Raw genomic sequence first — 21,582 nt, 5'->3', positions numbered from 1 at the left:
ATTGGTTCTTCCTAATGTTGAGGTGGAATATCTTTTCCTGTAGTTTGAATCTATTGCTCTGGGTCCTGTTCTCTGGAGCAGCAGAAAACAAGCTTGCTCCATTCTCAATTTGACACCCTTTCAAATAGTTAAACAGGGCTGTCGCATCACCTCTTAACCTCCTCTTCTCCAGGCTAAACATACCCAACTCCCTAAGTCTCTTCTCATAGGCCATGGCTTGTGCTACTGGATTCACAAGCAAATATTGTGTATGTGGACATTCACTTGTGTACATCCATGCTTATGGGAATCCATGTTTCACAATTCAAAGCACTGGTCATGACCTCTCTACGACTTAGGTCCAGACTTTTGGAAAGACCATATCTCTCTATGCCAACCTGCAAAGGTCCTAAGATCTATAGGGGAAGGCTTTCTCTTGGTCCTGCCACCATCACAGGCTCATTTGGTGAGGACATGAGAGAGAGCCTTTTTGGTGGCTTCTCCAAAACTCTGAAACTCCCCTCCACAGAAGGCTAGATTAGCCTCCTCCCTGCTTTCCTTTTGCAGACAGGCAAAGATTTTTTGCTTATGCAGGTGCAATTGCTCTCAGGAAGGCTACATACTGGCGTATGCACTTTGTTTGTTTTTTAACTTTTGTATGTTTTTAAAATAATTTTATACTATTTTAATAAAATTTTATATAGTTTTAAGTGTGATTTTAACTGTGTCAGGATTTAACTGATTTCTTCTCTAAGCTGCCTTGGGTCCCACTCCAGGAGAAAGGTGAGATATAAAACAAACAAACAAACAAAATATGCGTGCACATGCACACATCATGTGCATCCATGTACAAAGGTGTCCTAAAGTACACTTTCCCAACCTTGAACTGGACACTGACATTCTGCACTAGATAAAACATGCGATTATTTTCTTAGGGACACTAACATGATTCAAGCCACTTTATTTTAATACAATCTGTTAAATGCACATAAACTGCAGGAAGGATCTGATGCCACATTCCCATCATCCAGCTCATGCACACTCACATATCTTACATTAGTTGTCTGAACAGGGCTATAATGTCAGCACATTACATTTCTGTGCTTTGGGATCCACTGAAAACAGCCAGCCCAGATGTACGAGTGTCAGCTCTCTACTCCTACAATAGAGCCAGGGGTACTTTTGCTCTGTAGATGATATTGGGAGTATAACTTTCCAACATCTTTGCCCATTGCCCCTGTTATCCGGGGCTGGTGGAAGTTGTCATCTAACAATTTTTGTAAGCCTATAGGATCCCTAAGCCTGCTGTTGATGAATTTTAGCCAAGCCTTAATGTTTTCCTGAGCTGCTCACTTTTCTATAGGCATGGATGAAGCCATTTCAAACATAGTTACTCAGCAAAGAAAACTGTGCCTTGTGATTTCTCTAATTCGCCACATGGAGAAGCTTCCAAATCTTGAGAGAAGTACAGATGCCAGTGGGAACAACCAAATACCCTCTTGGCCTCCAAGATTCACCGAAAGCAGCATCTCCTTAAGCAATGAAATTGGGAAACCTGCAATCAACTTTATCACATGAAGCCCTGTTTTGATGGGGGCAGGCAGAAGGAAATGTGATGTGGGCATCAACACCTCCTCATGGCTTTTATTTTTCCTCCCCGTAAATCAGCTAGTGTTCGATGTGGCTGTGAACGTTTTCATCTCCAGGCTTAAAAAAGCGAGCGGCAGGTATTTTGTGACGCAAGCTTTGCACAGTCATTGAACCGAACACACCTTAAACTAACAGAGAGGGTGAAAGGTAGCTGTGTCTCTTTGGCACTCGCGTGTGTGTTTTTTAAGACGAGGCAGCATCGTTCATATAAAAGCACGTTTTATGTCCACTCTTTAAGAAGTTAAAGACTGGATGGTTGTCTCCACAAATTGAACCCCCTTCCCTCCCTCCATTCCCCCTCCCCTATGCACCTCCCTTCAGCCAGGTCTTATGTGCTTGTTTTGGCAAGCGGACAGTGTCTAGTTGGCTGCTGCTGGGGTATTAAACTGATGTAACACAGAACTCTTGATCCCTTTTTCAGTGGAGCTTCTATGTAGCAAACAGCCAAGGAGTTCTCCACTGTCAAGTCACCTGCAGTTGTCCAAAGCACTTGTATGTGCAGGATGTCCATTCACAACTGTCCGTTTTAAGGAGAATGACTCTAGAACAGGGGTTTTTCTTCAGGAGTGCAGTTCCAGTAGATCTTTTAATCATAGGATCATTGAGTTGGAAGCGACCACAAGGACCATCCATTCTAACCTCCTGGCATACAGAAATGCATAATCAAAGCACTGTGAAAGCCACACAGTTATGGTGCCATAAAGGCAAGAGTGGGAACCTTGCAGCTCTCTAGATGCCCTTGTATTACAGATGCCAACAGCTCAAGCCTGTATAGCTGATGGTGAAGTATGCTGGGCATTGCAGTCCAACAACATCTCAAGGACTGCATGATTTCTACTCATGCATTATTGGTACCTACAAAAATATTATGGAGTCATGAGTAAGTGTTCATCATTCTAGATATTCCTAAGAAAGGGATTACTACTAGACTGTGGGTTTTGGATTTCTGTCTCCCCTCCATCCCACCCATGAACCAACAAGACTGGTTTCTGTTTTTGTGTGCTTCATAAAATGATGTTATCTCTTTTTGCTTAGCCCAGGCTCTATAAAGTGAACCTAATTTTTGAAATCTCTGCAACTTGGGGAAATGAATAATCAGACAGCATTGGGATGATATAGAGTACTTTTATGTAAAAGCACCATCATAATATTTCTCTCAAGAGGCTTGCTGATAACTATAAATACTTTTGGTCAGCTTTGAAAAGCCTTACTGTGGGAGTACGCAAGATCCAGGAGTCCAGGAGCTAAACTTCTCACCCCTGGGACACACTGGAATGGACCAACTTCTCCATCAAAGAAAGAAGGAAGGAAGGAGGGAGAGAGAGAGGGAACTGGAAGAGGTTGGGAGTCTACTTTTGCTTTTGAAGAGAAGGGCTGTGTTTTGCTTTTGAAGAGAAGGGCTGTGTTTCTTATTTTATTTTATTTTTAAAACATGCAAGGGACTGCACTTCGTTTAAAAGGAGATGTGTTCCTTGAATTTTCCAAGAGTTGCAATTCTCCTTTTCCTGCTGCCCATTTTTTTGCAACAGAAGGTTATCTGGAAGAGTCTGGAGTTTGCACAAATACCCGAGCAAAAGAAAATTATATGATTCATGCACCCCATCTTTATCACATGGAGTTTATCCCGTGCAGACACAGGATTTACATTGAGAAAATCCCGCAAAAGCAGGATCGTTTTCAGACGATGTTGGGGCACTGAGCATTAATCCGACATTTAACTCTCACAGAAAGTGGACAAAATTGGTGGCCAATTTTGTTCACTTTCCCTGCGGGTTAATGTTGGATTAATGTTCAGTGCCCCTGATGTGTCTGAAAACGATCCCACTTTTTTTCTGGGATTTAAAACCTGTTTCTGCATGGGATTTGGGCACTTAGCCCCCCATGTGATAAACTGACCATATTAATCTGTATCAGGGATCTATAGCTTGTAGCATTATGGATGCTTTTGAGCTGCATCTCCATCATCTCTCACTGTTGGCTACATGGACAGATCCTGTCCAACCACATTGTCAAATGGTGCCTGCTCTTGAACTATATGCTGAAGAAGCAGGACTGTAGTGGAAGAGGACAAGAGGGAGATTCAATTTCTTTGAAATTTCCAAGTTCAGAAGCTTTATACCACTGAATACCTGTTACTGAGGGAGGAGAGAGCAATTGTTTTAATGCCCTTCATATGGCTTCTCTATGCAGAGAACGGGTTACTGGGCTAAATGGGAGCACACTTAGCATTGCAGCACTGAATGAACCTAACGGAAGTAGCAACATCAAAGATGATGGGCTTGTCTTTGACAAAGTAGACAAAAGGGGAAGGGATGTTGTCTTTCTTACAGGGATCCGCTTAGCTTCTGAGGCTATAATAGCCTTCACGTTTTATGTTTGCCCTCTGCCACAACATAGGTGTCATAGGTGTCAAAATGCTATACCATTATCTGCCAGTTTTCAAGATGCCATGTTTACGGTCAGGTGGTATCATGAAATATTTATTGCATTTCCTTGCCCCTCCCCCCTCCAAAAAAGCAAAATAACAGACAGCTGCTCTTTATTAAGAGCTCTTTAGTTAGAGAAGCTTAGGGATTAGATTGTTCAGTTTGATTAATATATATCAAGGCAAAGTCTATTAACAGAGGATGAGCCACACAGCTTCTTCTGGACTTTGTAGAAGATTCAGACAGAAGCCTAAATGGTGCAAATATCCCATGAAAATATTAATACTTGGGACATTTTTGTGGTATGTATTGAACACTTACATTATAATTTTTATGCCATTTACATGAATTTTAATTGTGATCTCTGTTAACTGCATCATTAATGTTGTGAGGTCTGTTGACTATTTCAGTAACACTGATGGACTGATTTTTTATTTTTTACTTTTTGATTCATGCCCTTCTCATGTACTATAACAGCAACAACAGTAACTGCACCGGTGTATTCCCTTGATCTGAAATGGGAGGTTTCTACAAGATCACTTTTTCATCTTGTTTTCTGCCTTCTTTTCCTGGGTAGTATTTTCTTTCCTGCTTCACTGGGGCTGAGGAGATGCTGAAGCTTGGTATAGAGAACATTCTTAGTGTGCAGAAGCTTTCCAGGTTTAATCTCAGAATTTCCAGTTTAAAGGAAACAGAAAAGGTGATGGAACAGATCCGTGGCCTGAAATTCTGGACATTTCTTGATTGTCCAAGTGGACGGTAGGGTGGTATGCCTTCATTTATTCCATTTCTGCTTGTAAGAGTGGAAAAGCATGTTTTTTGGTGTGAAGCTATTATGAAACTGGGTTCTGATTCCTGGCTTGTTTGATGGCTTCAAACTAAACAACTAAACTAAGAATCAGTTTAGATATAATGCTTACATTTTTCTCACAGTTGCATTACTGGTAAATGAAGCCATTCCTGTTGATGGAATGGATCATTTTGATTGATTGATTGATTGATTGATTGATCGATCGATCGATCGATCAGTGGGAGTGACTGAGCAACATGCAGCTGTGCTTTTCTTCATGAATAGTAAGCTAGTATTTTCTGGAATTGTGGTGTATCATTTTGGGCCAACACAGCCAGTCTAAGGCAGTTTTAAGCATACAACCAGTGATATAGGTTATTGTCGTTGTTGTCTGACCTCAAGTCATTTTTGACTTATGGTGACCCTAAGGTGGGCTTTTCTTGCCAAGTTTTATTTAGAGCAGGTTCTGTCTTTGCCTGTTATCTGAAGCTAAAAGAGTGTTATTTGACCAAGGTCACCCAGAGGGTTTCCACAGCTCAGGGGAGATTCAAACCCTGGTCTCCAGAGTCATAGTCAAATACTCAAACCACAACACCATGCAGGCTGTAGACCTTCCCAATAAATGCCTGGATAACTAATGATCTTTTAATCCAAGGTGGGGTAAAGTCCAGCCTGTGAGCCATATATGGCCTTTGGGGCCCATATTTGGGGACCATGAAGTCCACTAATCCCATGCTGATATTTGGGGTCAAAAATATCAGCATGGGATTAGTGGACTTCATGGTCAAAGCCTCTGGACAGTGTAACAGTTTTATCCCTATCTCCAAAACCCCTCTCATACCTCAAAGTCTTTAAAGAAACCCAAAACAGGCCAAATGTGAATACAGGTCTGATGTAGTATCACCTCTGGTAATGTCATGTGTGTGATGCAGCCTGCTTGGTGGATGCAGGAACAAAAATTGGCCCTTATGCCCTCCACAGGTTGGCCACCTCTCTTCTAAGCTAGATGAAGCACACTAGCCTTCACAGTGTTCTTCATTATGTCCTATAATCTGCCAAGTCAGGAAAAGTGTGTATTTTGAGCCCTTGTTGAGCCACTATACACACCTTGTCAAGTTAGAAAACATGCAGGTCTGTTCTGTGGTGAAGTACAGCTTCTTGCATGTGACACCTGATTGGGGATTTATACTTGGACTACTGTTTAGTTTGGGATGTCTGCTATTTCTGTTTGTGTTAAGGAATGTGAACATCCAAATGCAAACATGTAAAGTGCAATGGTAGAATCCCAATTCTGCATCAGGATTTCAGCTACCAGGACACTCTCAGTATTGGATATATTTGGAACTCAAGGGGCCAAGGAGTCTCTCAAAGTAACCACAAGTTACTTGGCTCCCTTGATGAGAGCAATTCTTTATCCCTTGCAACTCACATCCAGGTAAATTCTCTAGAACCTGGCTCTGTAGCAGCCTTGAGCTCAGAGATAAATGAGCTTCTGCCTGCAAACCATTCTTCTGCCAAACTAGATTCATACATCAAGCCAACCCCTGGTTCAGTAGTTCGCCATCACTATCTGTGAAGTTCAAGAGTTTCAAATTCAGACTCATTTTACTCAGGTGCTGCCTGTTTTATAAAAACAAATTCAACTCTTTGAGTGCAGAATGGGAAGATTGGAAGGAGTTTTTACATGGAGACAAGAATTTTAAAAAACACTCCATTCACCCCAGATGTACTTAAAAATAAAATTTGTTTGTACACATACAAGTAATGTCAGGACAGATTTGGATCTCTTGAATGAAGGAGCAGCAATACTGATTCATCCGAAAGTGTACTTGGTAATCCCTAATAGTTTCTATATTAAATCAAAAACAACCAAGATTCTTCTGGTAACCTCCTACGAAAGGATGGAAGGCTAAGTGGATCTTGAAGGCCTCCTCTAGGATCAAACTTACAACATTGTGACTGTAGTACCAGTGTTTAACCACTGCATCACCAGGGCTCCTTTTTGTACATGTACAGCCAGAGAACGTCATATTTTGGAAATTAGAGAGCGCTATATACACAATGCCCTGGTAGACTTGTAACTCCATTATTGCACCAGGGTAAACAGGTGCAATATTGCTGCAGAACTATAGAACTTAAAGCAGTATTTAAGAATGAAAACCTAAGGCATGCCAAGTAGAAATCTGCAGAAATTGCTTCTTTCATCTCACAGTTTTCTTCCATGTTACCACATTTTGAATGAATACCCATAGGATATGTTAGATGTCTGCAAAATTTCCAAACTCCTTCTATTCAGCTGTATGTAGCCTTCCTCCTGAATCTCCAAAGCTGCTGCCCCAGCTTGCTTGTTTATTCAAAGGTTTCCACAGCCAGCTACCACTGCTGAAAGCGTAAGCATTTATTGTGTATAATACCTATTCCCTAAGCAAATGCTCCAGAAAGCACAGATGAAACAAACTTTCCTCTTCCATCTACAGTGAATTTAGAAAAGGCTCATCTTTGTAAATATGCAATTGACAAAGTCTGAGATCTCTTTTCAGTTTCATCTCTAAGTGAAAGAATTTCTCTTGGGTAACTGTAGAAGGAAGTGGAGAGGAGAAGCATGCTAATTTTCTAAACTGCTCTTTGAAGTCTTTGATACACAAATATCTGAGCTTGTAAAAAAAATTGTGCATCAAACTGTTTCTGTTAGTCTTCCCCCCACCTTTGAGCAGCATACTTTTATATCTGTTTTATCTATCTGTGTGTCAAAAAATAGAAATGACTTTGAGTATGGTAAGCCATAGTCCATGATGGATGTGCAGATTTTGGCCACCAATGGACATTTTAGCCACTAATCCCATCCCCCAGTTTTAAGTTCCTTGTGGGAAGACCTTGATAAATGAACACTTGTGAAAAATAGTTTTTGGTGGGTTTTTCAGGCTATGTGGCAGTGTTTTGGAAGAGTTTATTCCTGATGTTTTGCCAGCATCTGTGGCTGGCATCTTCAGCGAATGCTGGCATGGAAGAGAGTTAGGTATATATAGTGGACCCTTGTTATACGCTGGGGTTTGGTTCCAAGATCTCCCATGGATAACAAAATTTGTGTATGCTCAAGTCCCATTAAATATAATGACATAGCAAAATGGTGTCCCTTATAAAAAATGGAAGATCAAGGTTTGATATTTGAAATTTATACGTTTTTTGGAACATTTTCAAACTGTGGATGCTTGAATTCATGTATACTGTATTGCCCAAACTTTTGGTTTGGTGACCAGGACATCCAAGAATGGCAATATTTCTTCCTTTTTTCCCCCCATCGTGAATTGAATGTTCAGGTGGTTGTTGTTCAGATGGTTCAGAAACACGGTCACATCTTCTTCTCCATGGTTCCAAATGGTGAAAGTGCCATCCACATATTGGAACCATGCTGTGGGCTTTTTGGTGCTGTTTCCAGGACTTGTTTTGTTGTGAAAAAGTTATGAAAAAGCTTTCAGCTTCCCTTCCATGTGTGCAACAGTTGAGCCCTAGATAAGGGCCTCCTGGTTTTACTTTAAAGCAAATAAAAATGAATGGAAAGCTGGATACTACATAGTGATCATAGCACAGAACTTTGAAAGTATCTTTTGGAGAACTACAACTCTCAGAATCCCCAAGCCAACTTGGCACTGGGAGATGTACTAAAAATATTAAATTTTCTAGGCTCTTGTTTATAAATGGTAGAGCTGGCACAATAAACTTAATGGTTCACTTGATGCAGTCACCAAACATGGTAAATTGTAACTATACCAGACAACAGACATGGTTTGTTAGATATCAGCATCCTATAGGCCTCTCAGTAAGCAAAATTAGAGATGCAGTCGGCCCTTCTTATATACGGATTTCTTATACACGGATTCAAGCATCCACAGTTTGAAAATGTTCAAAAAAAGTATAAATTTCAAATATCAAACCTTGATCTTCCATTTTTTATAAGGGACACCATTTTGCTATGTCATTATATTTAATGGGACTTGAGCATCTACGGATTTTATTATCCATGGGGGATCTTGGAACCAAACCCCAGCGTATAACAAGGGTCCACTGTATATTGCTTTAGGTTATACTCAGGACACTAAAGTCAAAGCATAACCATCTTTACAGATGAAATATACTATGAATAAGGTATATGAACCCAGAGTCACACCCTTAACATCCTTTCACCTGAAAGCTGCAGTAGGCTAGCACTATATGAAATGGCTGGAAGTGCCCTTCAAAACACATTCGTATTGCCTTGCAGTTCTATTTTTTTAAGGTCAGAAAGTGCAGGAATTCAGGTGTGGTGTTACAAACGCTCGGAAAGCAGTAATGCAATATCTCCCTGACAGTGGAAGTAATCACTTATTCTGCAGAATGGAATTGGCTTTCTTCCCAACTACCTTTTTACTGTGAAGTCAATCAGGATCTACTCTAATTTCAACCTAATAATCAATGGAGATTGTTGCTTCTAGGTTGAATCTCTCCCTCTGCAGTGCTTTGTAGTTGTTAGTGGGGTGGAAAAGAAGTTTGTTATATGCATAGTTTCTTACAGAAATATTGGTTTCACACCTCCCAAGACTGCTAGTGGAATGAAGGTCTTCTTGCCTCAGAAATCCATACATTTGTGAGAGTTGCAATGTGGTTTCGAACAAAAAAGCTACACAGATAACCGTTCATACCTTGCACACTAGTAATGGCTACATTTTTAAAAATAAATGTGCAAAAATAGTCTGTTGTGAATGCCCCTCCCACAATTAGAAAATTGCACACCAGGCGGGTGTGCATTTTAGAGAAAATGTGTGCAAAACCACCTGCAAACTTCCATGAACAAAAGTGCAACCTACTATAGAAATGGTTTGGAGTGGTGGGAAATTGTGAAAGGTCACAAGAATGACACTGTCCGATTTTGGCTGATTGTTCCAGTCAGGCAGGAGCAAAACAGGTGTGGGCAAAACAATTGTGGCCCTGTGGACCTCTTGAGAGGGCACAATATCCCCAAACCAGCCAGAAACAGTGGCCATAAGCCCCCTCCAGCTTTGATTGCTTGGGGTTTTAGTGAATTTCTGGGAGTTGGGGCAGGATTGATTGGTGGCCTATTGGAAAGCAAACCACCATCCCTGGAGGTTTCTAGGAGTAGCTGGTAATTTTTAGTTTGTTTGGGAACAATTTTCATTCTTTTTTGGGAGGGAGGGAGACTGCAGGAGCTAAGGTTTCGGAGTAAGCCTGTGTTTGTGTTGTATATCTTCAAGTCATTTTGATTTCTGGTGACCCTAAGGTAACCCTCACAAGGGGCTTTCAAGGCATGATTTGTTCAGAGGATATTTGCCATTGCCATCTTCTGAGGCTGAGAGAATGTGATTTACCAAAGATGACTCATGGAGTGTCCATGGTTTAGCTGGGATTCTAACCCAGGTCTCCCTGTGTCCTACTCCTACATTTATACTACTATACCATACTGACTGTCTTAGAATAACTCTAGGGGGCATAAAAGCAGGCTTTGAGGTTGCATATGGCCCATGAACCAAAGTCCTCCACTCCTGAGATCAATGCCACAATAAAGGTTGATAAGGGATATAAGCCTCACATTAAAAAAAAAAAAAATGTTTCCTCCTTATTGGAACAGAAGTAGAATGGGGAAGCCCAGAAGGGATGATCTTGCAAAATGTATTGTAAAATACAAGGATTTGTTTTGTTGGTTTCTAGTCCCAGTTTTGGAGAAACTGAATCTCAGTTTTATAGCTGTTCTTCAAACAGTTGTTTTGGTTGTGGGGTAAAGACAACAGTCATTAGCAACTGGTAGTTTATATCAGAGGGAGAGGTGAACCTGCTATAGGCTTTCACCTGGAGCTGTTCTAAGTGCTAAAACCCTGTTCTCATAATGTTTGGCAATTTGGATAGTTTGGGGAGCATTATCCAGTACCATTATGAGCCCACACATTTGGTTGGATTGTTATATGGCTTCCTGGTTTCTTTACTAGCATTTTGATCCAGATGTATCCAATGTGCACTCCTCAAACTAATATATAAATTAATATGCAGTTGCAACATGAAACCTATACTTTCCCAAATATTATCTTTTTAATATATGCACAAAATCTATATACTTAAAAAAGAAGACAAATGCACATTTTGGGGGGAAAGACAGGCAATAATGCTACAGTATTTACCATATATACTATTGTGAAATATGTAGAAGAGTGCCAGTGTGGTATAGTGGCTTGAATGTTGGACTAGGACTCTGGTATCCAGGGTTCAAATCCCCACTCAGCCATGGAAATCCACAAGGTGACCTTGGACAAGTCTAAGCTCCAAACCCCAAGAGAGAGCTGCCTTAGGATTTCCAAAAGCTTGAAATGATTTGAAGGCATACGACAGCAACAAATGGGAAATAAATACATACTGTATGTCTCAGATGTGTGCATCCCTGCCAGGGTGTTATGGTTTTGCTTTTGTTTTTGGCTAGGTCAGAAAAGGGAAGTAGAAATAGCATCTAGTTCCTACAAACAATCCTCTACCATGCAAAATATTTATCCTTTATGAATAATAATAAAAAACCATCATCGTTCCACTACTCAGTTATTTTGACCATAAACTCAGGGGGAAAAATGAGAGAGAGAGACTATCTGGGAAAGGGCATCTCCATTTCTCTTTTGTTCAGATATATATATATATATATATATGAGAGACAAGGAAGGAAAACCACCCTGGATACATTTAAGCTGAAGGTCTTGAAAATGAGATATTTAAACAAAGTTGAAGTGCCAAGATAAGATCTGATGTCAGGAGCATAGCAACTGGAGGCACAAATTCCCTCTCACCCCTTTTTCAAATGGCAAGAAAACAGTCCATTAACATGCCAGGAGACTCATGGGTTGCCAGTCTAATAATGCTTCTTGGCCATACGGAAAGGGAAAAAGTGAATGTATGATTCTAAGTGGACTGACTTGAACCAAAATGACTTTTAAGTCCTATTAAAGGCAGAGGAGTTTAGCCACAGCATGCACATACTTTGCATCAGGACTTGGAGAACATACTCTCTTGAAACTGCAGCTCCCAAAATCCTGGCCATGCTTCCTGCAAAATGCTGGGAATTGTAGTCCTAAAGCAATTTTTCCAGTCCTTTGCTTTGCAGTACTGGAGACTCACCTCATTTCTGTTCCATCGTGTACAGTGAGAAAAACCTTGAATAGCACATCTTGGAAAGACAATAATGTTTGGCCAATTCCTATCTTAAAAAATAGCTGTGGTAGTTCAGTCAAGTTAAAATGGCTTTCATTTTTATTTTATGTAAAGACATTTCAATGAATGATTTAAAATGATAAATACCTTTTAAACTGAAAAATTATCACTTAGAGCAGTTGCTTGGATTGCTTGAAAGGAAAACAAAGTACAGAAAAACAGCAACATTTTATAGATAATAGGTGTGGCAACTTTGGCTGTCAAGATGTTTGGGATTTGAATTTCTAGAAGCAAAGATGTATTGTGAGGACCATAGAAGAGCTTTCTTCCCATTTTATTATATCATCTGGGCCAGGGGTCGGCAACCTCCAGCCCGCGGGCTGGATGCGGCCCGCAGAGGCCTGGCGACCGGCCCCTGGCTGCTGTTGCTGCCGCTGCCGCGGCAGCCGGCCGTCACGGCTTTTCGCCGCTCTGGGCGCCACCATTTTGGGCGAAAAAATGGCGGCGCCCATAGCGGCCTCTGGGGCTATGGCCGCCGCCATTTTTTCACCCAAAATGGCGGCGAAGTCTCGCGTGACCTCGCCGCCATTTTGCTGCCCAAAATGGCGGCGAAAAGCTCCAATGGGCGGCCGCGGCGGCGGGCCTCTAGGAGGCCCGCAGCCGTCTCCGGGGCCCTCCAGGAGGGCTCCGAGGGCGGCAGGGGGCCTCTGGGAGGCTCGGTGCTGTCGCTGGGGCCCTCCAGGGGGCCCTCCAGCGCTGGCGGCCCCCCCAGCTTTTTTGCTGGTCTCTGATGGGGCCTGGGGCCCCGTCAGGGGCCAGCAAAGATGGGGAGGCCTCACCCCCGGAGGCTGGAAGCTCCGCCCTCGGCATGCGGCCCCGCCCCTGGAGGGTGGAAGCAACACCCCCCGGCACACGGCCCCGCCCCGGAGGGTGGAAGCTCCACTCCCGGCACGTGGCCCCGCCCCGGAGGGTTGAAGCTCCACCCCCGGCACGTGGCCCCACCCCGGAGGGGTGAAGCTCCACCCCCGGCTTCGGCCTCCCAGTCGCCTGAGGGACAGCAACCCGGCCCCCGGCTCAAAAAGGTTGCCTACCCCTGATCTGGGCCCTGATTTGATTCAGGCTGATTAGGATCTAATTCAACCCAGTTCATCTCCTAATCTGAACTGAGATTCAGAAATATGAAAATGTAGGCTTCATTTGGACTTGTATTGGGTGTGTGCGTATATATGTATGAGAATGCTTACACAAATGCATGAAATTTGAAGACATGGTTAACCTCCTCAGAGCAATTACCCTCTGCAAAACTTAAAAACAGCAACACATAGCATTAAAAGCCAAGCCCGGTCAGTTTCCAAGACCCTGATGGCATAAAATGCCTTCACTTGCTGACAGAAAGAGAACAAGGATGAGGAAGGGAGGTTCCAAAGGAGGGAGTTCCAAAGTCTGGGAGCAGCCACTGAGAAGGCTCTCTCCCTTGTTCCCACCAAAAAAGCCTGAAAAGGTGATGGGACAGAGAAAATTACCTCTCTGTGTGACTGTAGAGCTCTAAAGAGCTCATAAAGCAGGGGTAGGCAACCTTTTTGAGCCGGGGGCCGGGTTGGTGTCCCCCAGACAACTGGGGGGGCCGAAGCCGGGGGGTGGAGCTTCCACCCCGGGGGCGGGGCCGCATGCTGGGGGCAGAGCTTCCACCCCCGGGGGTGGAGCTTCCACCCCCGGGGGCGGAGCTTCCACCCCCAGGGGCCATGCCACCTCCTCTTTGCCGGCCCCTAACGGGGCCCCAGGCCCTGTCAGAGGCCAGGAAAGAGCCGGCGGGGACCGCCAGCGCTGGAGGCCTCCCCGTCTTTGCTGGCCCCTGACGCCAGGGCCCCGCTGCCGCCGTCGGAGCCCTCCTGGAGGGCCCCTGCGACGGCAACTGGCCTCCCAGCGGGCCCGCTGCCGTCGCAGGAGCCCTCCTGGAGGACCCCAGCGACGGCAACGGGCCTCCCAGGGGCCCGCTGCCGCCATTGGAGCCCTCCTGGAGGACTCTGGTGCAGGCAACTGGCCTCTGGGAGGCCCTCTGCTGTCGCAGGAGCCCTCCTGGAGGGCCCAAGGGACAGCAACTGGCCTCCCAGGGGCCCATTGCCGTCGCAGGAGCCCTCCTGGAGGGCCCCAGCAACGGCAACTGGCCTCCAGGGGCCCGCTGCCGTCGCAGGAGCCCTCCTGGAGGGCCCCAGCGGAGGCAACGGGCCTCCCAGGGGCCCGCTGCGGCTGCTAGAGCCCCGTTTCGGGGCTCCGGAGGCCGCAGCGGGCCTCGTAAAGGGTGCTGCCATTTTGCTCTTCAAAATGGCGGCGAAATCTCGCGCGACCTTTTTGGTCGCGCGAGACTTCGTCGCCATTTTGAAGGGCAAAATGGCGGCTGAAGCCGCCGAAATCGGCGGCGATTTCGGCGGCGGGAGGGACTGGGGGCCGGCGGGAAGGCGCCCGCGGGCCGGATCCAGCCCGCGGGCCGGAGGTTGCCGACCCCTGTCATAAAGGAATACACAGTTCTTCCAGTACCCTGGATCTAAGATATATATGGCTTTATAAGTGATCATCAGCCCTTTGGATTGTGATTGTGCTTGGAAACAGACTAGCAGCCAATGGAGTTGTTGCAACAAAGATGTTGTATGCTTCCTGTAGTCAGCCCAGTTAACAATCTGGCTGCAGTCCTTTAGGTCACCTGAAGTTTCTGACCACTTTTCAAAGGCAGCCCCATGTAGAGTGCATTACAGTAATCCAAATAGGATGTAACCATGGTATGTGTTACTGCAGTCAGATCTGACTTTTCCATGAAGGGGCGCATTTGTTTCCAGTCCATTGCAGCTGTAACACACCGCTTTAGCACAGGAACAGCTTCCTTGGAATTTGGTAGAATGGAGTAGTAGAGCTGGGTATCGTCAGCATACTAGTAACATGTGACCCCAAAACTCTGGACAACCTCTCCTAGTGGTTTCATATAGATGTTATATAGGATAGGGGACAGAAGAGAACCAAAGTTAAAATACCAGCAACATCGAAGGAAATGCTTAATGAACCTGGCATCCCGCAAAAGTGCATGCCACAGGTAGGGTGCCTCCCTGGAAAAGTCATCTTTGTTGTTGTTGGGTGTCTTCAAGTCATTTCTGACTTATGGTGACCTTAAGGCAAACCTATCACTGGGTTTTTTGGGACTGAGAGTGTGTGACTCACCCATGGCTGAGCGGAAAATCAAACCTTGATCCCCAGAGTCATAGGCCAATGCTCAAACCACTACAGAACCACTCGGTCTCTTTAGTCATCTACTTAATAATAATAATAAAATAAAATCTTTATTTATATCCCGCCCTTCCAAGAAGATCAGGGCGGCTTACAAGTGCGAACAGAGCACAAAGACAGGTTAAAAACAAACATATTACAACATCAATACAATAAAAACAATAAAAAGCCCCGTTAGCCCATCCTCATGGCCACGGAAGAGGAGGGAGGCCCGCAGGATGTTTAATCGGGGAATGCCTGCTTAAATAGGAAGGTCTTGAGGTCCTTCCTAAATTGGGCCAGGGTAGTAGATGAGCGGAGCTCGGTGGGCAGCGTGTTCCAAAGGGCAGGGGCAGCTGTGGAAAAGGCTCTTCTAGAGGTAGAAGCTAGCCTAGCCCCTGGCACCTTCAGCAATTGCTGCCCAGATGTTCTGAGGGTGCGAGGCGGATTGTACGGGGAGAGGCGGTCCTTCAGGAATCCTGGGCCCAAGCCATTTAGGGCTTTATAGGTGATAACCAACGCCTTATATTGAGCTCGGAAGCGTATAGGCAGCCAGTGAAGATCTCTAAGTATAGGTGTTATATGGCTGGTCCTGGTCGCACCAGTGACCAGCCGGGCTGCCATATTCTGTACCAATTGGAGCTTCCGAGTTTGGTATAAGGGTTGCCCCATGTAGAGTACATTGCAGAAGTCTAATCTCGAAGTTACCAGGGCGTGTACAACAGTTTCTAGGTCCCTCCGGTCCAGGTATGGGCGCAGCTGGCGGATCAGCCGAAGCTGATAACAGGTGCTCTTGACCGTCGCATTCACCTGAGCAGTTAGATGAAGCGACGAATCAAGAAGCACTCCCAGACTGCGCACGGAGTCCTTCACAGGGAGCGTGACCCCGTTCAGGACAGGTGGAACCACCGCCATTCCCGGACCGGGGGAACCTATCACTAGTAGCTCCGTTTTCTCTGGATTTAGTTTGAGTCGGTTTTTCCTCATCCAGTCCATTACTGACTCCAGACAGGCCACGAGAGGAGAGACGCCATCCCTGGTCACTGCATCAGTCGGAGACATAGAGAAAATAATCTGGGTGTCATCAGCGTACTGATAACCCCGCGCCCCATGTCTCCGGATGATCTCTCCCAGCGGTTTCATGTAAATGTTGAATAGCATGGGAGACAGAATGGCTCCTTGAGGGACCCCAGTTTTAAGGGCCCGCTCACTGGAGCACACGTCTCCCAGCTGCACCATCTGGGACCTCCCAGAGAGGTAGGACCGGAACCACTGGAGCGCAGTGCCTCCGATCCCAACCTCCGCCAGGCGCCCCAGAAGGATACCATGGTCTATGGTATCGAAAGCCGCTGAGATGTCCAAGAGCACCAACAGGGACACGCTACCCCTGTCGATGCTCAGACGGAGATCATCGACCAAGGCGACCATGGCCGTCTCAACCCCGTGACCCGCCCGGAAGCCAGTTTGAAATGGATCCAGATAATCAGTTTCATCCAAGATCGCCTGAAGCTGGATTGCAACCGCCCTCTCGATCACCTTCCCCAAAAATGGTAGCAGTGAAACAGGCCGATAATTATTATGTACCAGGGGGTCGAGGGAGGGCTTTTTTAGGATCGGTCTTACGATGGCCAATTTTAGATCCGATGGAAACTGCCCATCCCTCAAAGAGGTGTTAATTATCCGGTGTAGCAATGTCGTTACTACCGGTCCCCCCTGGGCCGCTAACCACGAGGGGCAGGGATCAAGAGAGCAGGTCGTTTTCCGAACACTTCCGAGGATCTTGTCCACATCCTCGGTACTCACCAACTCAAACTGATCCAGTGTAACACAGTCCACGGAGGCTCTGGACACTTCTACCCTAGGCTCTGCATTAGCATCGGCGTTCAGACCATCGCTTATGCGAGAAGTTTTATCCACAAAAAAGTCATTAAAAAGGTCACAGCAGGCCTTTGAAGGTTCAAGGATCTGGTTCGGGGCAGGAGGGAGCTGAGTTAGCTCCCTGACTACCCTGAACAACTCTGCCGGACGTGACTCCGCGGACGCAATACGAGCACCATAGAACGAATTCTTAGTTGCTCGTATTGCCTCTCCATAGTCCTTCAACAAGCGGTCTAGGAGAGTCTTGTCGTTTAAGCGTAGGTGTTTCCGCCAACGGTACTCTAGTCGTCGCAGGACCCGCTTCCTCGCCCGGAGATCTTCCGTATACCAGGGCTTACGATTGGAAGCGGGCCTGAGAGGACGCTTGGGAGCGATTCTGTGTATAGCCCCAGAGAGGCCGGTATTCCAGATACCGGTGAGGGCATCAACAGAGTCGCCGTCTTTTCCAACCGTGAGCCCCTCTAAGGCTTCTTGGAACCTCTGAGGTTCCATCAGCCTTCGAGGGTGGACCATCCTAACTGGTCCACCACCCCCGGGAGGGATCCGGGTAGAAGCCTTGATTTTCACCTCTACCAGGAAATGATCCGTCCATGACACGGGGGAAATCTTAGCAATTTCCACCCACGGATTTTCCGCGTCCGTGCAGAAGACCAAATCGAGTGTGTTACCCGCACAATGCGTAGGACCCTGTATCAGCTGGGACAGGCCCATGGCCGTCATGGTCTCCATGAATTCCCGAGCCGCACCGGATGGAACATAGCTGGCCGTGAGGGAGATGTTAAAGTCACCCAGGACAAGAAGCCTGGGCGTCTCCAACATCAGCTCAGCGACCAGCTGTGTCAGCTCGTTAAGGGAGTCCGCTAATGCACGGGGTGGCCGATACACCAACAGAATCCCTAGACTGTCCTTGGCCTTTAGGGTCAGGTAAACACACTCAATATAGGAGGTCTGTCGGACGTGGTTCCGGGTGAGGGACACGGTGTTCCTATGTACCAAGGCCACACCCCCCCCCCCGCCCACCTAACCTGTGCTGGTCCTTCACCGAGTACCCAGCAGGCAGGGCCTGAGCCCACACAGCATCCCCTTCAGGCCCCAGCCAGGTCTCGGTAATGCAAGCCAGGTCACACCTAGAGTCCTCCAGAAGGTCATGGAGGATGTGGGACTTGTTGTTGATAGACCTGGCATTGCACAGGAGCAGCGACAGGGTTTGTGGCACGGTTGGAGAGACCCTCAGGTCCTTTAGGTTGGGAGAGGGACAGGAAGGCGAGATAGATATAACGCATCTATCTCGCCTTCCTCTGGAACGCAGGTCCCTTCTCCCACCACCATACCTCCCCCTGCCCCACACTACCTCAATGGGAGCTCCGCTCTCCCAGATGTCATCCCTGGCCCTGGCATCCCCCGCATCCCTAACCTCCCCCCAACCCTCTATGGCAGCTAGTGGAGCAGAGGGCAGCCACTATAGGCATCCTCATGCTCCCCGGGCTAGCACGTTCCTACGCCCTGATGGGAACTGCGCAGCTGCGCAGTTCCGCAGCTGCGGTGTTCCCCAAGTCCAAAGCAGCACTCTCGGGGACGGTGCGCAGCTGCGCAGCGTCGCACTTCCAAGCCCCGGGAGGGGGCTGCTTGGCAAGGGTGCAGTCCGGCGGTGGCGGCGTCGGCGTGTCGGCGGAGGGGGCGTGTCGGGTGGGTCCGGTTTCCCGGCTTCTTATCCCCGCCGCTCTCACCAGCGGGGCTCCACCCAAACTTCCCCCCAGGTAGTCCTTAAAGGGCCTTCACGCCCAGTTGGCCGCAAAACACCAAGGCCAGGCAGTCCCAGCCCCAGCTGCGGTGTTCCCCAAGTCCAAAGCAGCACTCTCGGGGACGGTGCGCAGCTGCGCAGCGTCGCACTTCCAAGCCCCGGGAGGGGGCTGCTTGGCAAGGGTGCAGTCCGGCGGTGGCGGCGTCGGCGTGTCGGCGGAGGGGGCGTGTCGGGTGGGTCCGGTTTCCCGGCTTCTTATCCCCGCCGCTCTCACCAGCGGGGCTCCACCCAAACTTCCCCCCAGGTAGTCCTTAAAGGGCCTTCACGCCCAGTTGGCCGCAAAACACCAAGGCCAGGCAGTCCCAGCCCCAGCTGCGGTGTTCCCCAAGTCCAAAGCAGCACTCTCGGGGACGGTGCGCAGCTGCGCAGCGTCGCACTTCCAAGCCCCGGGAGGGGGCTGCTTGGCAAGGGTGCAGTCCGGCGGTGGCGGCGTCGGCGTGTCGGCGGAGGGGGCGTGTCGGGTGGGTCCGGTTTCCCGGCTTCTTATCCCCGCCGCTCTCACCAGCGGGGCTCCACCCAAACTTCCCCCCAGGTAGTCCTTAAAGGGCCTTCACGCCCAGTTGGCCGCAAAACACCAAGGCCAGGCAGTCCCAGCCCCAGCTGCGGTGTTCCCCAAGTCCAAAGCAGCACTCTCGGGGACGGTGCGCAGCTGCGCAGCGTCGCACTTCCAAGCCCCGGGAGGGGGCTGCTTGGCAAGGGTGCAGTCCGGCGGTGGCGGCGTCGGCGTGTCGGCGGAGGGGGCGTGTCGGGTGGGTCCGGTTTCCCGGCTTCTTATCCCCGCCGCTCTCACCAGCGGGGCTCCACCCAAACTTCCCCCCAGGTAGTCCTTAAAGGGCCTTCACGCCCAGTTGGCCGCAAAACACCAAGGCCAGGCAGTCCCAGCCCCAGCTGCGGTGTTCCCCAAGTCCAAAGCAGCACTCTCGGGGACGGTGCGCAGCTGCGCAGCGTCGCACTTCCAAGCCCCGGGAGGGGGCTGCTTGGCAAGGGTGCAGTCCGGCGGTGGCGGCGTCGGCGTGTCGGCGGAGGGTGTGGTCATGAAGAAGAGGATCTTCGATTATGACCTTAGAGTTTGCATAGGTAGATATGAGAGGAGATGCTTCCTTAGATCTTCTGGCTCCTAGCTTAATTTATTATTGCACTGAATAGAAGAATTGATTCTTCATGTGTTTTCTGTGCTCTTTCGTTTTCCTCTCTTACTAGGCCGGAATGATAAAAGCAGGTGAAGATGAATATTTCATTGAGCCATTGGAGAAAGGGAAACAAATGGATGAAGAAAGCGGAAGGCTTCACATGGTTTATAGGAGGTCAGCAATTGCCAAGGAACCAACGGATATGCTCCCTGACTTCCAAAGTAAAGGTATAGCTCAACTATGCTTCCTTGAATTTACCATCACAATTTCCTGTTGTTGTTTTTTAATTGCAGCACAAATCTAGAAGGAGAAAACTCTTCTAGAACATGGCCACATGGTCCAAAAAAGCCACAAAAAACAAAATGTTTTTGTTCACTTAGACCAGGCTTACCTGGCCTGGTAGTTTCACTACAGATATCTACAATGTTAGTTTTGAATATAAAGGTTGCTGAAATGAACAGCTCTTCTTCTTCTTCTTCTTTTTATTGGTGTAGGAGCATATCCCTGTTCTTTCCATATTATTTCTACCTGTGCTACCAGCGGTAAAATAAAGAGGTAAAGTCCAGGAACACATCTTCTTCATTAACTGAGGTGTACTTGCACTGTATTACAAATGGGCTCTAAATTGGAGCCTTTGTGGTATAGTGACATAGTTGCGGCATGCTCCTTTCATAAATGAAGCTTGTCTGTGCTTTTTCATCATTGTTCGACACTTAATGCACCTAAGTTTTCTTGAAGAGCTGAGAAGGTAAATCCGTTGTAAGGAGATTGTTATTTATAAAGGTAGAGTGCTAGGTGATTGATTTACCTTGAGATTACTGTGCTGGGTATTGTAATTATGGAAGTCAAGTCAACCGAGGGGGAATGTGTGGGAGGGCCCCACTGCTGAGTGTCTTGGCAATCCATTTACAGATCAGAAAGTTGATTACTTCCAGCTTCTGTCACAGCTGAGAACAGATGTAACACACTATTGGATTTGGCACTGACTAAAGCTGTTCTTGAAGTGTAGCAGAGTCTCTTTCTTTGGAAGTTTTTAAGCTGAGGCTGGATGGCCATCTGTTGGGAGTGCTTTGAGTGTGTCTACCTGCATGACAGGAAGTTGGACTGAATGGTCCTTGGGGTCTCTTCCAACTTTATGATTTTATGAAAATGGAGTCATAACTAGAATAGACCTTTTGGTTCTGTGGTTCTTTGTTGCTGTTGTTAACTGCTCTTGAGTTATCCCGGACTCCTGGAGACTGTGGATAGACATCTCCAAGACCTTCTGCCCTCTACTGCTCTACTGCTTAGATCCTGTAATTTCAGGCCTGTCACTTCCTTGATTGAGTCTATCCATTTGGCATGTAGTCTTCCTCTCTTTCTACTGCTCTCCACTTTCCCTAGCATTATTGTCTTTTCTAATGAGTCATGCCTTCTCATGTTGTGGCCAAAGTATGAAACCCTCAGTTTGGTCATCTTGGCTTCTAGGGTGATTTCTAGCTTTATATGCTCAAAGACACA

At 47.1% G+C, this 21,582-nt stretch overlaps 1 protein-coding gene across 1 annotated transcript in view; it reads left to right on the top strand.

The window, feature by feature from the left end:
- LOC149313241 (A disintegrin and metalloproteinase with thrombospondin motifs 3-like) overlaps positions 1-21,582 on the top strand; it is a 142,309-nt gene that overhangs the window by 35,684 nt on the left and 85,043 nt on the right. The window contains exon 4 of the mRNA XM_089526333.1: positions 20,153-20,309. Within this exon, the coding sequence (XP_089382459.1) occupies positions 20,153-20,309 (157 nt within the window). The remainder of the gene's footprint in view (positions 1-20,152; positions 20,310-21,582) is intronic.

This window comes from Sceloporus occidentalis, unplaced genomic scaffold, assembly GCF_023333645.1.
Source record: "Sceloporus occidentalis isolate IW3139 unplaced genomic scaffold, rSceOcc1.0.p SCAF_5, whole genome shotgun sequence".
Classification (NCBI taxonomy): domain Eukaryota; kingdom Metazoa; phylum Chordata; class Lepidosauria; order Squamata; family Phrynosomatidae; genus Sceloporus; species Sceloporus occidentalis.
This window is presented reverse-complemented; position numbering and strand designations above follow the sequence as displayed.